A 24,709-nucleotide genomic window follows, 5' to 3' on the forward strand; every position below is an offset into this window, starting at 1 on the left:
TCATAGTAAGAGTCATTTTGGAGATTTAAAAACTTATTCCTTATTATTTCTAACTAACATTAGAAAGCTAAAAAATAGACTTTCTCTTCAAAGAATATTGAATTTGAGCAACTTTATGTTTAAAGAGAGAGTTGCCAAGCATATTGGGGCATGCCTATAATTCCCAGCTACTTGGGAGGCTGAGGCAGGAGGATCACTTGAGCCAGAGTTTGAGATTACAGTACTGTATGATCATGCCTGTGAATAGCTACCGCACTCTACCCTGGGCAACGTAGCAAGGGCTCTATAAAAAGAGAGAGAGAGAGAGAGAAAGTTAATCCTGCCCCCATCCCCAAGCTACAGCTAAAAAGCAGAAGGATGAGAAGAAAAAGGGCAAGCAAGGTATCTTTCTTAAGCCCCATCACAGTAGGATATTTATGCTGTTGGTAGTAGTTAGGTATAGTTATTCAAGCTTTTATGGCTGTGGATGTATGTTATAACTACTTTTCCTGTTTCCAAGTGAGAAGCCCTGTAACTTCAGCTTAAAGAATCCAGATTTCTTCCCTTCTGCCTTTGTACTTGTCATGCAATCATCTCAGGAGAATTATACTGAAATTTGTCAATAAGAGTAGGGTAAAAGGGGAACATGGGAGAAAAGATTAAGGATAATTAGAATGTGGATAAATTAAATTGAAGGAAATGCAGAGAAAGTGGGCAAGGGAATGTTAGGAAATTTTTTGGGGAAAAATGTATTCCAACACATATTCCAGCTCAAATTAATGGAAAATGTGGAATTGGAAGCCTTTCTTGATTTATACCCAAATTGTTTCATATGTACTAGTGTTGTTTTTCCTAATTTAGTTATAAGGTCCTTTAAGTTACTTTATTTCAGATTTCTAGACTTTATCTGTGCCTAGAATAGTACTGGATATAAAAAAAGGTGATCAAGGTCGCTAGCTCTATTTCCATATATATTTTTTCTTTTTTTTACATTAAAGACATTATAGCCATTTTTCTATAAAAGAGATATAGAATTGGGAATCCAGAATTGGAAAATTTTCAAAGAGTGCAAAGGAGATTTGGTAATTGAAAGCTATAAGCTTTTTGCTGGGCTACCTGTTTCAGTGTGGCACGTTATCATGTTAGAAGATGTATGGAATAGAGACTGGGCTAGTATTTAGGAAAATATGGCAGCATAATTTCAGAAAAGGGGATTTCAGAAGAAATTCACAAAGAATATTGGGACAAACATCTGAATGAGAGTGGGTTTATACATATATCGAGGTGACCATAACTATCTATTACCAGTGTTTGTTTTAGTATATGAACAACACAGAGGTGGGCTCCTACTGTAACTATATGTGTGGAGTGTTGTGCTGTGGGTCACCATGATAGAATCGGGTAGAACAAAGTGGTGAGGAAGAGCAGAATCTTAGAACACTTCTCTTGTGGTTCTTGATGCTGCTACCACTACTGCAGGTAGAGAAAAGATAGCAGAGACATATCAGGATCAGACAGGTAAAGATTTGGGAAGATTCATCTATTAAAAAGTCTCATTTCATCCTTATAAGAGACTAAGTGCCATAGACTATTAGTTCTTTAATAAGCACTTTGGATTTTTTTTTCAGCTCCAAAAAGCCGGCTCCAAAACCGCCTGCTCTTCCACTTGGCTCACAAGGTATTTCTGTTCTCATTTTACATTTTTTGTTTTAAAAATGTTTTTCTCTTTCTTCCTTCTTGTTACCAACATTAATGGAAGATAATTAACTAGAAATTCTTGTTAATGGTATTTCTGGAACAAGTGGAATATACATATTAATTTTATAGGATTTTTCTCCCCCATCAATGTTCTTTGCTCTCTTAATTTATTCAGAGGTGTTAGGTTTTAGTTCTCCTTATTAAGCAGTGGTCATTTAAGGTTAGTTTGTGTCAACTATCCTATCATCTTTTAAAAAAAGACCCAGAGCCATCTTGTCCTGACTCGTGGGAATAAATACACACTTTCCAGAATTATCTTATGGCAATGATTTTGATCATCATCAAATGATTTTTTAAAATACTAATTTTTCAAATTATAAAAGTTATATGTTTATTCTATCAAAGAAATAAAGTATAAATAAGCAAAAAAAAAAAAAAACGGAAAACATCTACCATATTCCAAAATAAGCTACCAGGTGGGAGTGGGGAGGAGGGAATGGGTATATTTGCACCTAATGGGTACGATGCACACCGTCGGGGGGATGGACATACTTGAAGCTCTGACTCAGGCAGGGCAAAGGCAATAAATATAACTTAAACATTTGTACCCCCGTAATAGGCTGAAATAAAAAAAAAAAAAAAAAAAAAGATATAAGCTACCTTTTAACCTTTTGGTATTATGTCTCCTTTTAGGATAATTATTTTTACATGCATATTTATCCTTTTGTTTGTTTCTTTGTTTTGCAGAATAGGATTCATGCTTAGTACATATTTCTTTTTTCTTTTTTTCTTTTTCTTTTTTTTTTTGAGACAGGGTCTCTCACTGTCACTAAATAGGCTTCAAAACCATAAGTTGTTCTTTTGTTTGTTTTTGTTTTTTTGAGATAGTCTCACACTGTTGCCCAGGCTAGAGTGCAGTGGTGTCATAATAGCTCACAGCAACCTCAAACTCCTGGGCTCAAGCAATCCTCCTGCCTCAGCCTCCCAAGTAGCTGGGACTACAAGCCCACGCCACCACCCCTCACAATTTTTTCTTCTTTTTTGTAGAGATGGGGTCTCGCTCTTGCTGAGGCTAGTCTCAAACTGACCTCAAGCAATCCTCCTGCCTCAGCCTCCCGAAGTGCTAGGATTACAGGCATGAGCCACCGTGCCCAGCCAAAACCATGATATTTAAAGTGGTTTCATAGTATTCCATCATATGTAGCATATGTGCCATAATTTATTCAACATTTCCTAGTTATTTGTATTTTTAGATTATTTCTAATTTTTAAAATTTTAAAAATGTCCTTCTGAGCATCCTAGAAATGGACTTACTAAATTATCGGGTATGAACAATTTTAAAGATTTTAATTGATATTGCTAAATTGTCTTACAGAAAGTTTATCTAATTACCCACAGGAAGTATATGAAAATAATTGTTTTTGGTGCATTTAAAAATTTCACACCATAATTGTTTCTTTGTTTCTTTCTCTTTTTACTTCTGCCAATTTTTGCTTTACTTATTTTTCAGCCTCTGTCATTAAGTACACACAAACTTAGAACTGTTGTCTTCTTAGTAGAGTGAAACATTTATTATCATGAAATGTCTCTCTTTATCTTTAAAAAATTTCTGTCATATTTGTACAGCTACACCAGCTCTCTTTTGGTTAGTGCTTACCTATTATATGTCTTTATCATTCTTTTGCTTTCTACTTTTCTGTGTCCAAATATATTAATCAGGTAGATTAGAAAAGTTAGTCTTAATAGAAACCTTTCCAGGCTAGACTTTGGAATGTAGTAGTTGCGTCCATTTGCCTGTACATCAAAATAAGATTTAAATAACTCATATAAAAATTATCTGTAATATATCAGTGACCAAACTAGAAATAAGCCAGCTTCAGAATTTATTGTTTCATAGAAATAGAGTCTTTAAAACATTTTTAAGCTAATAGGCCAAACTTTACACCAGGCAGGAGTGTGCAATCTATATACTAAGGATCACTGTCAAAAATATATCTGTTCTACTTCATGTATAAGCAAAAGGCAGTTATTATTTCCAGCTACCATTTAAAAAAATAATCATACAAGATCGGAATGGAATTCTGATAGCCTAAAACAACAACAATGTATAGTAATTGAAGAGTGGATGAAAAAATCTAGAGCAGAAATTAAAAATTTTTTACTAAGTAACAATGAGAAAGACATTTTGATTCTTATTGTCCACCAAGGAGAAAGAGATACAAAAGAACAGATAAAAATTGTTAAAGGATAAAACTAAAGAGATGTAGAAAAAAGGGAAAGGAAGAAACTATAAAGAAAGAGAAAAGAACAAGAAGATAAGGGGAGAGGTCAAGTAATTAATATTAATTGTAATGTAAAGGCTTTCCAGTGTCAATCTATGCCTCCAGAAGCTATTTGCAGTCTTTTCTTTGAAGGAAAGAGAAGGAACCTGAGGGAAATTGGGAGAAGATAGAGACACAATGGCTGAGGATGAAGCAGGAGTTAAAATCTCTATCACATAGGTGATGATTTCTCGAACTGTACAGTAATGTGAATCTTTATATGTCTTTTTCTCTATCACAATTTTAGTTTAATGATGAGAAAAAATTGATGAACTTTCATCAAAACCTTCAGGATATCACAGAAGATCAACTTAGTTTGGCCTCAATCCACTATATGCGATCTCACTACCAAGAAGCTATTGATATATATAAGCGAATACTGCTAGATAACAGGTCTGTGTCCTTTTATGCCTACTCGAAATCTCTTTCATTATGTTAGTGTCTCCTGTAACTAGTTTGGCGAGGACCTGGTGACCTTTGCATCTAGGACTACCATGTGCTCAAATCTGTTAGTTGATAATCTGGTGAGATTAAGAACTCCTTAGGTACTGTCTAGATGAGGCTTTCTCTGCCTTTTTTGCATTATCACCCTTCTAATGAGCCTTTTTAAACATTTTCACCCCTAATTGCTCTTCTATGAAATTTTAATGTATGCTGCTATATATATAAGCATATTGTATATCCATTTATGTACTGTATACATATCTATGCTTTATACATAAAATGGTATGTTTTTTTTCATCTCCTCATAAGAACCAATTTTTGCCCCTTTGCAGGTGATACAGCCCCTTTTGAAAATGTATGGTCTAGATCTGCAGTCCCCAATCCCCAGGCCATACCCCGGTACTGGTCCGTGGCCTGTTAGGATCCTGGCTGCCATCACCACCTAAGTTCCACTCCTCCACCCTTGCATGGAAAAATTGTCAGGCTTGCATAACCACCTGAGCTCCACCTTACCACCACCACCACTAACTCCCCCCACCGCCCCCGTCTGTGGAAAAATTGTCTTCCATGAAACTGGTCCCTGGCACCAAAAGGTTGGGGTCCACTGGTCTAGATGTATCAATCTCAGTGTTGTAGTCACATTCTAGGTAACTTGCTGACAAAATTAGAAACAAACCATTCTGAAGAATTGATATTCCAACTTTATCACTGAAAACTTGACCTCCTTCGCCCATCTCCAAAATACCTCATCCCCCTTCCTTCTCACCTCTTTTGCATACCCGTCTTAGTCGCCTGCCTCATCCCACCCAGTTCCAGCCATCAAACCTGCTTGCCTTTTCTGTCCACCATCTGTGTGGTATATGCTTGTTTGTGTTTATGTTCAATTATAGCATATGTTAGTTTTTCAGTATGAACAGTATGACCTTTTCCATTTCTTCTCTAGTTGTCATCTTTTACAGTACTTATGTCAAAACACTGAAATATAATGCAAGAATAAAAAAAAAAATCACACTGATTATATCTTGCCTTCTCTCCTCACAAGACAAATTCATGAACTGTCCTCTTTGCCTTGTTTTCCATTTGATCTTTGTAATTTGACATTTCTGTGAGGTAGACTTAAATTCTTAACCCTTAATTCTTTCATCTAATAGGGAATACCTTGCCCTCAATGTTTATGTGGCCCTCTGCTATTACAAGTTGGATTACTATGATGTGTCTCAAGAAGTTCTGGCTGTTTACCTTCAGCAAATTCCCGATAGCACCATCGCACTCAATCTTAAGGCCTGTAATCATTTTCGCCTTTACAACGGCAAAGCAGCCGAGGTAGTGATGGAAATGTGTTTTTAATTTGCTTAATTCCAATTTGAATTATTTTATACTTTCCAAGTTATTTACGAAACTGTATTATCTATATGATTCTTGAATAATATCCCTTTGCCATTGCCAAATTGTATAAATTAAAAACCTAATTGTATAAATATTTATGTTTATCAGGTATTCTAAAAAGAATATTTTGTCATGTCTAATAAATTGTAGATGGTTTTACAGAGTTGCCTTACATTAACTTAAATATGTTTAAAACCAAATGCTTCCACTTCTTCCTCTAAAATATATTTGTGGCTCTGTGGTTGAATGTCACCAATGTATACCCAGTAAACCACATCAGAGGCCTGTGATATCCATCACTCTCTTCTCCTTCATCTCCATGTAATCATCTACCAGTTCCTATCAGTTATATGTCCTAGATATCTCTTTTATCTATTCTCTTCTCCTTTGCTACTGCTCTAGTCCAGAAGTTCCTCACCATTTATTTTGGCCCTTTAAATAATTTTCCTGCCTCTACTCAGACTTGTCCTCTCCATCCCAGCCACCAAATTTGTTCCACATGCCATACTTTCTTACCACTATAGCTTTGCATACATCATTCTTGCTCCTGGAATGACTTCCTTCTTTCTCTGCTTGGCACACTTCGTCTTCTTTAAGGTCACCACCAAGAGGCAAATATAGTAGACATTTTACAAATACTTGGAAATTGGCTACTCATAGGTACTGTGCAGAATACTTTATATTCATTATTTAATTTCCCTGACAAGCCTGTGGATAGAACATATTATAGTTTTCACTTTATAGGAAACTGAGAGCACACTGGAGGCCATACATTATCACCTCCTCTCATTTTATTTAACATGTTTTAAATAACATAATTTTAATAACATTTTAAATAACTGTTATTTAACATTATATAAACATATTATATATACATACATACATGTATATAGATATAGATAGATATTTAAATAGATATATAATGGAGAACATGTTCTATACTATATCTACATACACATACATAGATATAAATAGATATTTTTAGGTTAGCCCTATGAGGGGGCCATGCTTGAAAATTACCTCCATTGCTATTGCTTTAGTTGATATTAGAAGCTACCAAAATTTAAATGTAAAATTTCTGCATGTATCAAAATTTGAAATTCCTACCCTTGTCCCAAAAATTGGTTCCAGTTGGCATCGTACCACCCTAGGGTAGTGGGAAGAGAAAAGGAAACTTAAACCATCAAGTTAACTATATCAAAACAAAATTTATTGAGAAATGTAGCAACAAGGAGCACAATTAACACACTTCCCGCTGACAGGAGATTCAACCCTTGAGTGAAACAGTGCTTAGTTGTGGGGGAGCAAGGGTGTGGTGTGGAGAGCACATTTCCTTAGCATATGCCTGGATTCACATTTCAGAGCTCGTGTAGATAAAGGTGGTCAGTTATGGCAAAACAAATGACCATCAGTTAAATTGCTTAATATGCAATTGAGTATATTACATAAAATACATTATTGGGATAATAGTCATTTCAACTAAAGAGTCCCCTGAGTCTGCCTAATTGGCTGATGTTTCCAGCAATCAGCAGTTTAATAGCAGACTGGATTTGCAACTTGATCTTGAGTTTTCCTCCTTTGGTAAGAACAAATAAAAAAATACATTCTTGCCATTCTACCTTGAGTCAGTCTTGGGAACTTTGTCAATTTTGGTATAAGATACAATCCATTAAATGTTTACATCATGTTTGCACATGTCCTTTCCATAGTCTGGCATGGGTAGCATGGTTAACCAATATTATATATACCTAGAACTATCCAAGTCAGGACACTAGACCATACTTCCCAACCCTAGAAGGCATGCTTTTTCGTGTTAAATTATGTCAGTACAGTTTACATATAGATTGTATAACGTGCTCCAGCAGAAGGCTATGTCAAATGTACTTTAAGAATCTTTTTTTGAGTAACAATAAGATACAGTTTGTATTTAATTATGATAATTTTATTAAACTATTTAAAATCAGGCCTTCTATTAATTTGTGTAATGGGATCTATATTGTATGGTTCAGTCTCTCACAAACACCAATAACATTCTGCTCTTCTGTGGTAAGCATGAAATAATATGTAATGTTGATTTAATTCCTAAAATACTTTGAATAACTTGTCCAAGTTTATACAACTAATGGAAGTGGCAAATTCAGGTTTCAAACACTTGTTTCTAAAGCCCATAGACTTAACCACTAAAATTTACTGCAACTTTAGGTGTTCTTAATATACACGTAAAGATGTATGCACATAGGCATATATAGTGTATGTGTAAATGTCTCCATTATGCTTATTATTTGGTAGTTGTTTATCTTCAATCTAGAAAAGCTCATTGAGGGTTAGGACTGTTACTTTTTTTTTTTTTTTTGAAATGGGGTCTTTATGTAGCCCAAGCTGGTGTCGAACTCCTGAGTTCAAGCAATCCTCCCACCTCAGCCTCCTGAGTAGCTGGGACTACAGGTGTGCACCATCACACTCGGCTTGGGACTGTTGTCTTTTGACATTTATATCCCAGAATCTGGCACAATGCATGCACAAAGTTGATGCCAACTATGTTTTTGTTGAATAAGAAATTTAAAGTATGACTGATAAAGAGAATCATGTTTAAAGAAGGAGGAGGTGCAAAAGAGGTCAACGGTGAAGACTGAGGAAAGGCAATTGGATTTCATTATGAGGATTTTCTACTCTGATTAGAATATCATTATTGGGGCTTGGAGCTAGGTTGCAAGGAGATAAGGAGTAAGTGAGTAATAATCCAGACTGGGAATTCTCTTAGAGGATGTGGCAGAAGGAATAACAAGTAAATGATGAAGAAATAGAGGCATTGAATGTAGAATGCTGGTAAAAGGGTGTAGAACGCTGCTGGTTTCAGAGAATAAAGTGTTGAAGAACTTCTCCCCCAAAACTGAGATGGCTTCTAGAGTAGTGATTATGGAGTTGAGCTTGGAATAAGATAGACCCAAATTTTAATCCTGGCAGAATAGCTATGTGACTTTAGGTGAAATACTTAACCTTCTTAAGCATCATTTATAAAACAGGGAAAATAATAGTACTGACTCATCATAGGTTGTTGTGAAGATCAAATGGTATGATGTACGTAACATCCTTGACTTGATATACATAGTAAACTCTCAGTAAATATTAGCAATTATCAAAGATTTTGTAGGCTGAAACATAGTCAGATTTATCTTTTTCTTTGTTTAGTGCTTTCTGTATCTAGTTTAAGAAATGATTTCCTAGTCCAAGATCATATTTTCTGAAAATATTTTCTAAAAGCCTATTTTGCCTTTTAAACCCAAATTACCTATAATTATATTTAAAAGGATTAATTTATTCAATTAAAAGACAAAGATTAGTAAATTAGAAAAGACAAAACCCTAATATATGCTTTAAATAGGAGAGAAAATTTGAATGTAAAAGGCTGTGTTTCATGTGGAGTATTTCTTACATGGTTTCTATCATTGGTGTCATGTTTTTAGAAAGGTCACTTTCACTCTAACATAGATATGATGACATATATCTTCTATTTATAGTTTTATTTTTAAACAGCTTTAACATACCATACAATTCACCCTTTTTTTTTTTTTTTTTTTTTTTTTTTTGAGACAGAGTCTCCCTCTGTTGCCCAGGCTAGAGTGCCGTGACATCAGCCTAGCTCACAGCAACCTCAAACTCCTGGGCTCAAGCAATCCAACTGCCTCAGCCTCCTGAGTAGCTGGGACTACAGGAATGCACCACCATGCCCTAATTTTTAAACGTTTTGTAGAGACAGGAGTCTGGCTATATTGCTCAGGCTGGTCTCAAACTCTTGGGCTCAAGTAGTCCTCCTGCCTTGGCCTCCCAAAGTGCTGAGATTACAGCCGTGAGCCACTGCTCCTGGCCTCCACTCACTAATTCTTATTTTATGATGTGTCTAGCCTGCTGTCAAACCTAGTGTAGGGGGTTTGAGGAATTTCAGGGCTGATCAAGGAAAAAGATATGACCATGAGGTGATGATAGCACACACAAACCTTATGGGGATAATGAGGAAGTTCCTCATAGTATGCAACTGTCCAGAGGCAATGGCACAAGAGCCACTATGCAGAAGGGGGGAAGGGCAAGGTAACTCCCAGGCGTGAGGGGAATCAGACTGGAAACTCACATGTCTAGATGATGTCTCTCAGCAGCATGAGCGGGCAGGACAGTCTCTGGGTCAGAGAGCTCTGGAGGGCAGTAGCTACTTGGGATCTTTCTATCCCCAGGATTTACCTTATCTGTGACTAGCAGATGTTGGGCACAGTTTTGTTAGATACGCAAATCAGCAGACTCTTAAAGCCTAGAAACCTGCTCATTTGGCCTACATTTAAAACAATTGAATGTGTAAAAATTTGAGTTTGGTTCCAGAAGGCTTCTGAACTAACAGGTTATAGGCTGCTATGAAGAAGTAAATAATCTAGAAGCCAATATACAATCTTTGGCTCATTTATATAATACTTGGCTATTCAGTTATTAAGTTCATTAGTGTATTTTATATTTCTAGAAGTTCTTGCTTTTTAAAAAATATTTACTTTTTACAGTTTCCTGTCTTTATGTTTGCCTTTCATTTTCTTAAACATTCCTAAACATTTCTTAAAATGGTTGTTTTGTGATCTGAGTTTGATCATTTGAATTTCTGAAGTTTTATGGGTTTGATTCTGTTTTGTTTCTCCTGGTTTGCCTTCATGGAGTCCGGTTTCTTTGTATGTCACGTTACCTTTGTATGTTGGACACAGTATTTGAAAAATTACTTATAGGAATAATTTAAACCCTGTAACAAGAGCACTTTCCTCCCTAAATGATATGTATTGGCTCTGCCCGCTACCCAGGAGAACCATCAGGTTGAGACCACCTTTAAACCAAATTCGAGACTTGAGATTCCCTGAATTGCCCATAGGATTCTAACTGAGCTGTAATTCTGCACAAGGGGTGTACTGGTTCCATACCATCCTTCCCTTGACAGTGTAGGTAGCTCTTTGGAGTCCTAGTTGATTGTGAAAAGGGTCTCCTTTTAGACTTCTCACCTTGTGGTGCTGGGCTTTGTTTTTTGTCCTTGTTGCCTGGCAAGACTATCAACTAAAAGTTCTAATTTTCCAGAATCAGTAGTCTCCAGAGCATAAATGGTTTCTGTGCTTTCTTACTTCTCTGAGTTCAGCTTTTCCCCTTCATTTTTTATATGGTAACTCTTTCTTGTCATCTCTTTGATATTCTTAAGAAAATATTTTAATAATTTATCTGTTTTTTAAAAATTATTTTCAGTGGGAACATTAATTTGAATAATCTAATGCAGTCATTATCATAATATGATCTACAACCGCTGGGGTCCCTGAGACCATTTCAGGGACTCTGTGAGGCAGGGCCAGGACTAGGATCCGGCAAGCAAGCTGCCTAGGCACAAAGTTTAAGCATTAGCACTTGCACCACTTGCACAAACATGAATAAACGCCTCCTTAAGTTTTGTGCCCTGGGCACCTCACTTGTCTCACCCACCCTTAGTCCTATGGCTGGCCCTGCCTAAGATCAAAACTATCCTCATAGTTCTAAAAGGTTTTTACCTTTTCACTTTCATTTTTCTCAAGTGTGCAGTGAAGTTTTCCAGGGACTACGTGATTTCAAAGTAGATTGAATATATAGTAGGGGAGAAAAAATCCCAAAACAACAACTGTGGACAAGAGAATAGATTAATAAAAGGATTCTGAGCAAATGTGCGCTCCCAACTGTGAGATCAGGCAGAACAAGGTTGTAGTGGTTAGTGCGAAGAATGAAGACTTTAATGACTTTATCCAGAAAAACTTAGCTACCCACCGATAGAGTGAGAAAAGGAATGAGAGGAACTCAAAATTATGGTTGGCAATGTAGGAATAGCAGAAACCTGAAGAAAGGGTAAGTGATGTCTAGGATATTAGTGGAAATGGGCTGACCATTTGTTCGAAGGAGAGTTAAAGGGGCAAGAGATACAGAAGAGATATGATAGATATGATAGATCTAATAAACAATAAAACAAGATAGGAGGTACTTTTGAATTACATTATGTAAATAAAAGGCAATTCAGTAGGAAGGAGGAACTATGAGAATTCAGTGTATAAGTGGAATAGTCAGATTAAAGAATCAACCTTAGTGGCCAGGCGAGGTGGCTCACGCCTGTAATCCTAGCACTCTAGGAGGCCGAGGCAGGTGGATTGTTTGAGCTCAGGAGTTTGAGACCAGCCTGAGCAAGAGCGAGACCCTGTCTCTACTAAAAAAAAACATAGAGATTATATGGACAACTAAAAATATTAATAGAAAAATTAGCTGGGCATGGTGGTGCATGCCTATAGTCCCAGCTACTCGGGAGGCTGAGGCAGAAGGATCACTTGAACCCAGGAGTTTGAGGTTGCTGTGAACTAGGCTGACTCCACGGCACTCTAGCCAGGGCAACAGAGTGGGACTCTGTCTCAAAAAAAAAAAAAAGAATCAACCTTAGTTGTTACAGGCTTAGCTCCTTTATCACCCTTGGCACTGAAAGAAAAGGCTAACAACTCTAGAAGTCTTCAGATTTGAGTGCAGCAGTTTTCAGATTTGCTGCTTAATATAAGGTTCAAGTCACTTAAGATTTATAGGCATCATTGTTCTCATCTATAAAATGTAGATAGTAATAACTACATTGACTTACAATCATGAAGACCAAATGAAATAGCATGTTAATTTTTTGTAAATTATAAAGCATTATATAAATATGTGGTATAAGAACTATACACTTGTCATTTTCATAAGCTTTTCTTTTTAAATTTCAGGCAGAACTCAAAAGCTTGATGGACAACGCTTCTTCATCCTTTGAATTTGCTAAAGAACTCATCAGGCACAATCTGGTGAATAATGGTTTCCCGTCTTGACTGCCTTCAGTCCTCCTATACTTTGGTACATCACAGCAATTAGAAAGATGAATTAATGAGATGCTCCAGCAAATAATGCTCCCCTCCAAGGGAACCCCTCCTTGCTGTGGAGGAAATGAGTTTAAAATCTTAGTTTCTTTCCTCAAGGAAATCCTGATTGGGAGGGCAGGAATATATATAACATCTGGAAAGAAGTACAAGGCAGTATAGAGCCAATTGTTTGGTTTTTGGCAAAGAAAAGTAACATATCACTGTGGTTTGAATAAATGGGAAAGATTTTCAGGTCTTTTAAGGATAATTGACATTTGAGAGTTCATTCTAGTCAAGGACATGGAGCTAGAACGAGGATGACTTATAAAAGATTGTGAGCAGATTGATCTTACTGGAACAGTAAGTTTGCACTGGGGAATAGCGGACACTAAAGTTAAATAGGGGTGGTTAGGTTTATGGCTAAATTATGTTGGCCGTTGCCAAAAAAAAATCGAAGCTCAGATTAAGTTTTATTCTATTGACTATGTAATATAGTGAGATTCAGAGAAGCTGCTTTCAATTCAGACACATGGGGACATTGGGAAAATTATCTAATATTGCTGAGTCTCAGATTCCCTATCTAAAAATGGTGATGATGATCATTACACCTCTTTCCTCTGATTTCTCTATTCCTTTCATTAGCACCAGTTCTCCAAATACCCTTGCTGAAAAACACCGCTGTTTTAGACTCCACTTCCTTTTATTTCTGCTATCTACTCAGTCACTAAATCCTAGTAATTCTTTTTTGGCAATGTCTTATATTTATTCCATTTCTTCTCTAATTCAGGCCTTCATCACAGATATAGTTTTATTTGGATAGTTTCTATTACGGGCTCCTGCATCTAATCTTTTCACTTCTAATCTGGTTTATAAATTGAAGCCACATTAATTTTTTTTGGAGAATGATACATTAGAGATAGTGGTCTGGAATTTAAGCTTGGAGACAGATCAAGACTTTAGGTTTAGGAATTATCATAAGAGTCCTGACGATTAAATATGGAAGATTTTCAATTGCTAAAGTCCCGGCAATTAAATTTGGAATAAAGAATTAAAAACAGAAAACTATGGTTCCAAAAGAGCGTCTGTATTTATGGGGCTGAAGGAAGGAAGATCAGCAAATGAGACAAGAAAGGGCAGATAAGAAGCAGCACCTAGACAATGTAATGTCATTTACAGCTGCATATTGTAATCACCTGAGGCTTTTGAAACTAATGATGCATGGGCTCCACCCCCAGGGAGTCAGTCTGTCTGTCTGCTTTCTTTCCTTCCTTTCCTTTTTTTTTTTTTTTTTTGCCACAAGAAAATTCAGAAGAAACAGGGATTCTTATTTAATTGTTGTTCTGGAGCCCAGCTATCAGTATTTTTCTTAAAAGCTTCCCAGGTAGATATAACACATAGCCAAGGTAAAGAACCATTCACTGTATTTATATGTGACTGGAAGGAACATGCCAAATAGTAAATAGGAATTATTCTTGGAGAGTGGGATTAGAGAGAAAAAGAATATGGAAATTTTCCTTTTATAATAAATTTATAAATTTTCCTTTTATAATGTCTTAATACTGTATTTAAGCTTTTTTCCAATGAACACATATTACTTTTATAATTTTTTTAAGACTTGGAAAATACTGGGCAATATAAATGGTTGTTAAAAATATCAACTTTTTGGTGTAGTGGACATTGGCAACTAAGAAGCAGGGAGAGTGATCAAAAAATTGCCTATTGGGTATAATGTATACTACTCTGGTGGCAGGTACACTAAAAGCCTTGATTCAGCATTATACAATTCACCCATGTAATGAAAAACACTTGTACCCCCTAAATCTTTCAAAATAAAAAAAAATCAACTTCTGAAGTCAAATCTGAGGTCAAAAATCAAGCCATACCATGTACTAGCTTTGTAACTTCAGGTAAGTCACTTAACATTGCTGAGTCTCAGTGTTCTCATATGTTAGAATAGGGAAAATTAAAGTACTTATCTTACTTTTTTGTGAGGTTTAAATGAGATAATACATAGTGTGCATTTAGTAAATGGCTCTGTTATTGTCATCTTATAGGCATCAGTGTCAAAGCTGCAGACATGTCATGGAACAAGAGGACAGAAAAGTCCATTGAATTTGGCTAAAGGCATTAATTTGTGGACTTGTTTGCTGAGAGCAGAAGCCAATTTGGGGGGAGGTTGAGAAGTGAGAGGATGAGAGAAGGTAGAAGCTGTAAGCCACATACTTTTTAAGTGTGGCATTAAAAGAAAGGAGAAAAATAGAGCACTATCCAGAGGGAACAATGGAGCCAAGTGGAAGATTTTTCAATAGAACAAAAACCCTTTTGTATGTTTAATGATGAGAAGTAGGACCAGGACTTTGGGAAGATTGAAGATACAATGATTAATGGAGAAATGAGGTCCAGATGGAGTTGGAACTCATGGGATCGAGAAGACAGGTGACTGGATTAATCTTGGCAAAAAAAGGGAACATCTTGAAGAGGAATCAAAAAAGACCAAATAGATATTTTGAGGTAGAAATAGGAGATTAGGTAGTTCATGCCTGATGGCCTTGATTTCTGTATATTTATTTGTGAAATAGTTTGCTATATGCCAGACACTATGTTAGGCTCTAGAAATACAACAGCGCACAAAACAAATTGTCCTTTCATAGATGGTTTTTTTTTTTTGGTTTGATTTTTTAGCTTTTCTCTATAGAACTTATCATCTGACAACATATTTATTTATTTGCTGTCCCCACTTGACTAGTCTCTATGGTAACAGGGGAGTGACTTGTTCCTGTTGTAACCCCAGTGTTTATTATAGTAACAGGCATATAATAGGTGCTAATGAATATTTACTGAATTAATTCAGTGAAATATTACCTACTATGTGCCACACATTTAGCCCACTTTAACTCACTTAACCCTCATAATAACCCTGAAAGGTAGACATTACTAATGCTACTTAGAGATAAGGAAACAGGCTCAAAAAGGTTATATAAATTCTTTCATGGAGTTTCAATATAAAATGTCTGTCTAGAAAAAAGTTACATTAATTATTGGGTACTTGAGTTTTCTGCAGTTCTTATGAAGAGAAAAGGAAATGTTTGCAGTAAGGGGTATACCTTTATCCTATTTCTTATTATAATTTAGATACAGGCTTTCTTTCGATGAAGTCAAGGTCATGTGTATAGAAGAAGCTTCAAAAATATATTCATCCTTTTAAACAATAACTGAGTGCCAACTCTACAGTTCTAGGGGCTGAGAGAATACAGTAAATACAAAGTTCCTTGTCATATGGAGGTTATATTCTGGTGGGTGTAATAGATAAACAAAGAAATATATAATAATGTAAAGTGATAAGGGCTATGAATAAAAATAAAGGCAAGGGTATAGAGAATGATAGTGGAAACAGGTTTTAGATAGGGTGAAAAATGAAATGTTGAAATATGACAGGGCTGTTAAGAAGGATCAAAAACAGAGGGGAGGGAAAAGAAGAGAGAACATAAAAAGCATAGGGATCAGTTAAGCAATAATAAATTCAGCCAATAATAAAAGCTCTCAATATATTAACTGATTCCCAGAGCAATTTTAGTTGCATATCATGAATCCAGTTATATGTAGCAGCTCCTGAAACATTTCCACCAATAGATGTATACATACTTTTGCCATAATAACAATTTCTCTATCTCTAGGTTGTTTTCCGAGGAGGTGAAGGGGCTTTACAAGTTTTACCTCCCCTGGTTGATGTCATTCCCGAAGCGAGGCTAAACTTAGTGATTTACTACCTTCGTCAAGGTAAGAACAATTTGTCTTAGTTTGACTTATAACGAGATATTTATTGGAATAGTTAATCCGATTGGACTACTTGCTTAACTTTTAAAATCCATAATACTTCCAAAAATGTGTTTGCAACAAGTTCATAGCACAGCACAAATTTATCAGTGCTTATTTGTTGTGCCTTTTCTTTTTATTCTCTTTCCTCTTCTGTTGCTTCCTACCCTCTTCTCCTTCATTCTGTTTTTCTTTTTTCCTTTTATTTTTCTGTCCTTTGCTCTCTGCCCATTTTTTTCTTGTGTCTTTTTTTTTTTTTAAATCATTACCTGTTTTTGTTAACTCTGATTGTCTGCCTTTCTGTTTGCTTGTACCCAGGCTTCTTATAATAAATACTGTTATTCAAAGTGCTGTATATTGCCCCTAAGTAAGGTTAAAATTGTTAGACACATGCCTAAAGTAGTCTTTTCTAACAGTTACGAATATAGGGTAGTAGCTACCATGCATTGGTGGTGGCACTCTGACATGGATTTGGACTAACAGTGTGGGCCTTTTTAGGTGCATGGTAGAAACCAACCAGACAACATATTCCTTACGGAGGAAAATATAAGTGTTTATTAAAATAAGGACATGAACTTGCAAGCAGTCCTCTTTATTTGATATTTAAACAAAAAGAAATATGCTTTTGGACAAGAATTAAAGAAACAGCATATATATTTTATAAATCAATTTTATTATGAAAAATTTCAAATAAACAAAAGTAAAGAGTTATAATGAATACTCATCCTAAATTCAACAATTTTCAAGATATTGCCCATCTATTTTCACTCAACACCCTCTCTTTTGTTCTTGAAGTGTTTTAAAGCAAATATCAGACTTCATGTCATTTCACTCCTATATACTTAATCTATATGCCTTTTTAAAAAATGGTTGTTGTTCTTACCTAAATACAATGCCATTAGCATATAACACCCTGTCCATATTCTTAAGCTGAACATTTTCTAAGGTGCTTCATGGCCTAATGTGAGTTTTCTTAGGGTATTTGGTTATCTTTAGGATAACTACTCAACAATGAACTTGATGGAGAGTTAGAAAACAGATAAAACAGATCATATTTCCTGTGAATGTTTGAGTACTGAAGGATCTTATCTTTTGGAGGACTGCTTCAGAAGAGTTTGCTGGGGCCGGGCGTGGTGGCTTATGGCTGTAATCCTAGCACTCTGGGAAGCCTAGGCGGGAGAATCTCTCAAGGTCAGGAGTTTGAGACAAGCCTGAGCAAGAGCGAGACCCGTCTCTACTAAAAAATAGAAAGAAATTAACCGGACAACTAAAAATATATAGAAAAAATTTAGCCAGGCATGGTGGTGCATGCCTGTAGTCCCAGCTACTCGGGAGGCTGAGACAGAAGGATTGCTTGAACCCAAGAGTTTGAGGTTGCAGTGAGCTAGCACTCTAGCCCAGGCAACAGAGTGAGACTCTGTCTCAAAAAAAAAAAAAAAAAAAAAAAAGAAGAGTTTGCTGGAATACAGACTAGTATAATGACTTATTTTTTATATTTCAGATGATGTACAAGAAGCTTATAACTTAATCAAGGATCTGGAACCTACTACCCCTCAGGTAATTGAGAATGTTTTACATTTTTACTAATCAAGTTCTGTTGAAAGTGAAACTTTGGAAATATAGCTAGAAGGCATATTAGAGAAGTTTCCTGCTTGTATTAGACTTCCAGGAAAAACTGTATATGTCAATCTAGGAATGTTATCTGAAACTTTTGATATGACAATGAATGTTCTGGGATTTTTTGATGTTTTTAAACTCCGTTATATATGTAATCATTTTCTGGAATGGGTTAAGATCTTAAAATACTAAAATCCAGAATTCTGATGAAACTAACAACTAGATATAAACACTTATCTCACTAATTGTCTATAACTTGTCTTTCTTCCCCATTATATTGTTATCTCCTTATATTCACAAACTGTATCTATATTGTATCTCCAACACTATGTACATTAAGTACCTAGTAGGTGTGCCATTTATTAAATGAAGAAACTGAATGAAAAATATTTCCAGATCCCATGGAGTCTAAACAAGTATATTTCTCAAGTGTGTTAAAAGCTTCAGCATCTTTCATGCTGGTTTTTTTTTTTTTTTTTTATGAGCTCTCTTAAATGAAAATTAATAGAACTACTAAGGAGGGTATCTATTAAAGAACTGAACCAAGTCTGAAAAAAAGGATACAAGAGAGGCTCCAGGACTCCAAAAGAGAAAATACCTTACATATGCAAATCAGAGGACACTTTTTTTTCTTGAGGAAAAGGATCACTAGCTAAGAAAGATTATTATAACATTGGAAAGGGACTATAATATATATGATGTGGTCACAGAGAATGGCAGTGACTGATAAGGTGATAAAACTTATTACATAAACATTTTACTGTTTGTTTGTTTTTTTTTCTTCATTGAATTGAAATAAATGAAACTTATCTCCTGGTGCTTCCACTGAGTTATTTCTGCTTAAGATTGAGAATTTACAAATATGGTGAATTCTGTTATATAGATACTTGCCTGCTGGAAACTAAATGAAAGTTTCTTAATTCTTTCTTTCAAGACAGGGATAGAACAGAGGAAAGTGACTCTGGGTAACCTTTGATAATTTATATAAAGCGTTAAGTTGATGCAAAGAATTAACTTGAAAGTTATCTGATAGGTCTATATTCCCCTTGAACTAATCAGTGTTGTTCCATGTTTCTAGGAGTACATCCTCAAAGGAGTGGTTAATGCAGCCCTTGGCCAGGAAATGGGTTCAGTGAGTATGAAATCACTGATAATATAATTTGCAAAATTGTAGGTGTGTGTAAAGGATCAAAATGAATATCAAAGTACAACCAGCAATAGTCTCTTCTGCAGTTTTTTTTCCTATGCCCCAATCCAGACTCCACTATAAGAATTTTATGTTATTTAGAAACAAAAAAAGCAGCTTTAACTCTAAAAATTGCTACTTTGTTTAAAAGAGCCCAATTTTTAAAAAGTGGTTTTATTTAATCACAAACAAAAAAATCATTACAAAGCTTCATTCTTATTGCAGGGAATTTTTTTTAACCTTGCACATCTCTGAACTATAACTTTGGCAACTGTATAATGGGGAAAATTGTTTTTCTTTGGAAAAGCTTTTTATAAACACCAAAACGCTATAAAATTAAGCTCTTATCCATCTTAATACAGCATTCATTGTTCTTTTGAAACAAAGCCTGATGTAAATAAATATTTTTATCTCTAGCTCACTCCACAGTGCCTTATATAGTAGATAAGCAGTAAATACTTATTAAATGAATAAATGAGTTTAATAAATACTCCTTGTTATATCCATAGCTCTTATGCCAAGGTCTAATACATGGTAAAAGAACAATAAATATTTGTTGAATGAATGAGTAAATGAATGATTTCATTTAATGAAGATAATTTACGCATAGAATTTGGGGATTGGATTTTTTTTCTTCTTTTCTATCTGATCCTGTGTAGGTTTTAATTCAGTTTTAGTTGTTTATGCTAATAAGAATTAGTATTGTTTTTGACAGGATTTAAAATAAGGGTATATGTTAAATCCTGGCAAATATGTTAGAACCATAAAGTGTAATACAAATAAAATATTTTACCTTATTCATCTATATCAGCTCTGTTTTGTTTTTCAGAGGGATCATATGAAAATTGCCCAGCAGTTCTTCCAGTTGGTGGGAGGATCAGCTAGTGAATGTGGTATGTCTGAAATCAGTACTTATGAGCATGATTCATAACTGGCCTTAGACATATATTGACTGGTGAAGTTTGATTCACTGTCTAGGAATATATCTAATTAGGCTTTGCATTATAAAATGGGAGGTCAGAAACAGGAAAGAATATTGGAATTAGGTCTTCTAAATAGCTAAAGTGGAAAGAGAGAATAAATAATGGAGAATAAATTTACTCTTTATTCATGTGAGTTTTAAAAATTTGAATCCAGTTTAGGTAGGTTAGTTAAAATGTTAGCTTTTTATTGATTTTTCAAGAGCTTTTTATTTTTTTTTTTTTTTTTTTTTTTTTTTTTTTTTTATTATTTTTTTTTTTTTTTTTGAGACAGAGTCTCACTCTGTTGCCCAGGCTAGAGTGAGTGCCGTGGCGTTAGCCTAGCTCACAGCAACCTCAAACTCCTGAGCTCAAGCGATCCTCCTGTCTCAGCCTCCCGAGTAGCTGGGACTACAGGCATGCACCACCATGCCCGGCTAATTTGTTTTTTCTATATATATTTTTAGCTGTCCATATAATTTCTTTCTATTTTTAGTAGAGATGGGGTCTCGCTCTTGCTCAGGCTGGTCTCGAACTTCTGAGCTCAAGCGATCCGCCCACCTCGGCCTCCCAGAGTGCTAGGATTACAGGCGTGAGCCACCGCGCCCGGCCTAAGAGCTTTTTATGTATTAACTTTTTGTCACATTGCAGATATTTTTTCTTGTGGGTCATTTGCCTTTAAACTGCCTATGGTATTTTTTCCTATATAAAAATATTAAAATCATATTTAATTTAAGCTTATCTTTTTATAATCATTTCTTACATGGGTATCAAGTTTAGAAAGTGCTTTCTTACCACCACTTTCACCTATATATAATATTCACCTATATTTCCCACTAGTAGTCTTGTGGCTTCATTTTTATTATGAAAGTATTGATTTCATCAGTCAAGAGTCCATGAAAGATTTGAAAAAGGGCTATAAAAGGGGCTGATAGTTAGCCAGTATAAACCAACATGGCTGCCTATACTAGTTTTCTATGGCCAGCATCTATTCTAACAGTATTCATGCTGAACTGATTGGAAAACATTGTTATGACCCCTGGATATTCACAAATTTTTCACCAACTCCATTTATTGAATAATATTTCCTTTCCCCATTTCATTCATTCATTCATACAAGTACTTATTGAGGTGCTGAGGATATAGCAATAAACAAAACAAACAAAATTTCTTATCCTTGTGGAGATTACAGTTTAGTTGGACAGATTAGAAACATAATATGTAAATTGATTACATAGTATATCAGACTAAGTGCTATAGGAAAAACATTGAACGGTTAAAGGGTCTTAGAAATGCCAGTGGCAAGGGGGGGGGGTTTATACTAATCTTCCACTACCTCAAGTAGATATCAGACAAAATGTTGGATCAGGATCAGAATCAGATGGTTCCATGGAAAATTACTTTTCCATTTGAGATTGGAAGTGCTACGTTGTCTTAGACAAGTGATGATTGAGACCAAGCCATATTAATTGAGCGTGCAGATGTTAGAATTGGATGAGGAAATTAAAGTCATGGAAAATAATTCAGAGAATACTATAGCCAGTGTACCTGCAGGGTATGTGTTCATTTTGGACTCTGGAAGTTAATCCCCAGAGAGATCATTGGTTACTCTCAAGCACCATGACTTCCATTATGCTGGGGTTTTGTCCACTGAATAGCATTTATAATTTAAGAATCTAGAAAGATGTCTTGGAATACATTTCCTAACTCTAAATTATAAAATGACTCAAATTGCAGCTAAAGAGAACTTTGAGTTTCATGAATATATGTGGTTTCTTTTCTCACTTCATTTCAGACACGATACCAGGGAGGCAGTGCATGGCTTCCTGTTTCTTCCTGCTTAAGCAATTTGATGATGTCTTAATTTACCTCAACTCATTTAAGGTCAGTACAGAATTATCTGTGTAACTCTATATACAAAATACCAAATACACACTACATAATGTGTTAGGGAAGAAAGGATACCCTTAGAGATGTCCCTTATTCTATGGTGGCACTGGGGGCATCAGCTCATTCCTTAAGATTATTTTTGTGTTTATCTGATATAATGGATGGTTTTATATTTTATATGTTAATGCTTTATGTGACCTGTTCTTGGGATGTTTTTCAGAGTTATTTCTATAATGATGACATCTTTAATTTTAATTATGCCCAAGCCAAAGCTGCAACAGGAAATACCAGAGAGGGGGAAGAGGTGGGTACCTGCTTTTGAAGGCATTTGAATGATTCTATATAAAAACATCCTTATCTTTTTCTTGCTGAAATAAAATCATCAAGGATAAAGGATTATTAAAGATTCTTTTATTGTTGGGTTATATTAAAAAGTACAATGTGGAGCATAGTGGCACGTGCCTCTAGTCCCATTTACTGAGGAGGCTGAGGCAGGAAGATCACTTGAGCCCATGTGTTTGAGGCTGCAGTGAGCTATGATTATGCCACTGCACTCCAGCCTGGGCAGTACAGTGAGACCCTGTCTCTAAAAATAAGAAAAGAAAAAGTACAATGTGAATAGATATTGATTTTATAACAGTGTTAATTTTTTCCATTTTTTGAGGAATTTTATGGAAATATAACATGTGCAGAAAAGTATAAAAATCATAAGTATACAGCTCGATGAATATCTATCTATTTATTTATTTAAATTTCTAACTTAATTATATTGTGTCTGTATGACACTAGTCCTTTATGATACTAGTCCTGTATGACACTAGCCTACATGGCAAGTCCTGTTGGGGCTTGCCATGTAGGCTTGAAAAGAATATGTATCATACAGCTGTTAATTATTCTGTTCAAACCTTCTATATCTTTAACAACTTTTTGTCAGCTTATAATATCTATTTCTGAATAAAATCTGTTAAAATCACCACAATTTTATCCTTTACTTAGCAGCGCGCATAGAATTTTTAAATTAAATTAAATTAAATTAATTTATTTGGAGACAGGATCTTGCTCTGTTGCCCGGGCATGAGTGCAGTGGTATCATCATAGCTCACAGCAACCTCAAACTCCTGGACTCAAGTGATCCTCCTGCCTCAGCCTCCCAAGTACCTGGGATTACAAGTGTGCACTACCACACACGGCTAAATTTTCTATTTTTTGTAGAAGTGGGGTCTCACTATGTTTCTCTGGCCAGTCTCAAACACCTACCTCAAGCTATCCTTCCACTTCAGCCTCCCAAAGTGCTAATATTACAGGCATGAGCCACTGTGCCCAGCCTCTTTATAGAATTTGATCATCTATAAGGCGACAGTGATTATCAATCTAAGACAAACCAGCGATGGGTATTTTTATTGCAAAACCATCCTCATGTTCATTCCCTTTCTTTCTTCTTCTTGTAGGTATTCCTCTTGATCCAAAGTGAGAAGATAAAAAATGATTACATTTACCTCAGTTGGTTAGCTCGGTGCTGTGAGTCTTCTTTTAAATATTACAAGAGGAATCCTCTTTTTCTTTTTTCTATTTTGTATATATCTCTGTTTATTTATTTATTTATTTTAATTTTTTTATTTCATGAAATTGTGGGGGTACAAACATTTTTGTTACATGTTATGACTTTGCCAAATCCCAACCATGATTTGAGACGTGACTTTCCCCACCCTCCACAACACTCACCGAGTCCATTAGTTGTGAGTTTACCCACCCCCAACACTCCTACTCCCAAAGAATATTACTACTGTGTGAGTACCTTAGTGTTGATCAGTCAGTGCCAGTTTGATGGTACGTATTCTTCCATTCTTATGATACCTTACTTTGTAGGATAGGCTCAAGCTCTATCCAGGAAAATATAAGAGGTGTAGATCACCGTCGTTTCTTATAATTGAGTAGTATTCCGTTGTATACATATACCATATTTTATTAATCCACTCACGGATTGACGGGCACTTGGGTTGTTTCCACATCCTTGCTATAGTGAATTGTGCTACCATAAACATACGAGTGCAGATGTCTTTATTATAGAATTACTTTTGTTCCTTTGGGTAGATGCCTAATAGTGCTATTGCTGGATCAAATGGTAGTTCTACTTGTAGCTCTTTGAGGTATCTCCTAATTCTTTTGCACAAAGGTTGCACTAATTTGCAGTCCCACGAATAGTGTAAGAGTGTTCGTATCTCTTCACATCCTCTCCAGCATTTGTTGCTTCAGGATTTTTTGATAGAGGCCAATCTTACTGGAGTTAGGTGTTATTTCATTGTGGTTTTGATTTGAATTTCCCTAATGATTAGAGATGTTGAGCATTTTTTTATATGTTTGCTGGCCACTATTCTGTCTCCTTTTGAAAAGTTTCTGTTCATATCCTTTGCCCATTTATTGATGGGGTTGTTTGATTTTTCTTGTTGATCTTTTTGAGTTCTAGATAGATTCTTGTTATCAGCCCTGTATCGAATGTGCAGAGAGCAAATATTT

General features: G+C 35.5%; 1 protein-coding gene across 1 annotated transcript in view; it reads left to right on the plus strand.

Annotated features, from left to right (window-relative positions):
* IFT56 (intraflagellar transport 56) overlaps positions 1 to 24,709 on the plus strand; it is a 38,499-nt gene that overhangs the window by 4,369 nt on the left and 9,421 nt on the right. The window contains exons 5-15 of the mRNA XM_069461914.1: positions 1,608 to 1,657; positions 4,246 to 4,391; positions 5,594 to 5,765; positions 12,602 to 12,676; positions 16,405 to 16,507; positions 18,045 to 18,100; positions 19,239 to 19,292; positions 20,176 to 20,239; positions 22,101 to 22,189; positions 22,416 to 22,499; positions 23,644 to 23,713. Of these exons, the coding sequence (XP_069318015.1) occupies positions 1,608 to 1,657; positions 4,246 to 4,391; positions 5,594 to 5,765; positions 12,602 to 12,676; positions 16,405 to 16,507; positions 18,045 to 18,100; positions 19,239 to 19,292; positions 20,176 to 20,239; positions 22,101 to 22,189; positions 22,416 to 22,499; positions 23,644 to 23,713 (963 nt within the window). The remainder of the gene's footprint in view (positions 1 to 1,607; positions 1,658 to 4,245; positions 4,392 to 5,593; positions 5,766 to 12,601; positions 12,677 to 16,404; positions 16,508 to 18,044; positions 18,101 to 19,238; positions 19,293 to 20,175; positions 20,240 to 22,100; positions 22,190 to 22,415; positions 22,500 to 23,643; positions 23,714 to 24,709) is intronic.

The sequence above is a fragment of the Eulemur rufifrons genome, chromosome 29 (genome assembly GCF_041146395.1).
Source record: "Eulemur rufifrons isolate Redbay chromosome 29, OSU_ERuf_1, whole genome shotgun sequence".
In the NCBI taxonomy this organism is placed as follows: Eukaryota; Metazoa; Chordata; class Mammalia; order Primates; family Lemuridae; genus Eulemur; species Eulemur rufifrons.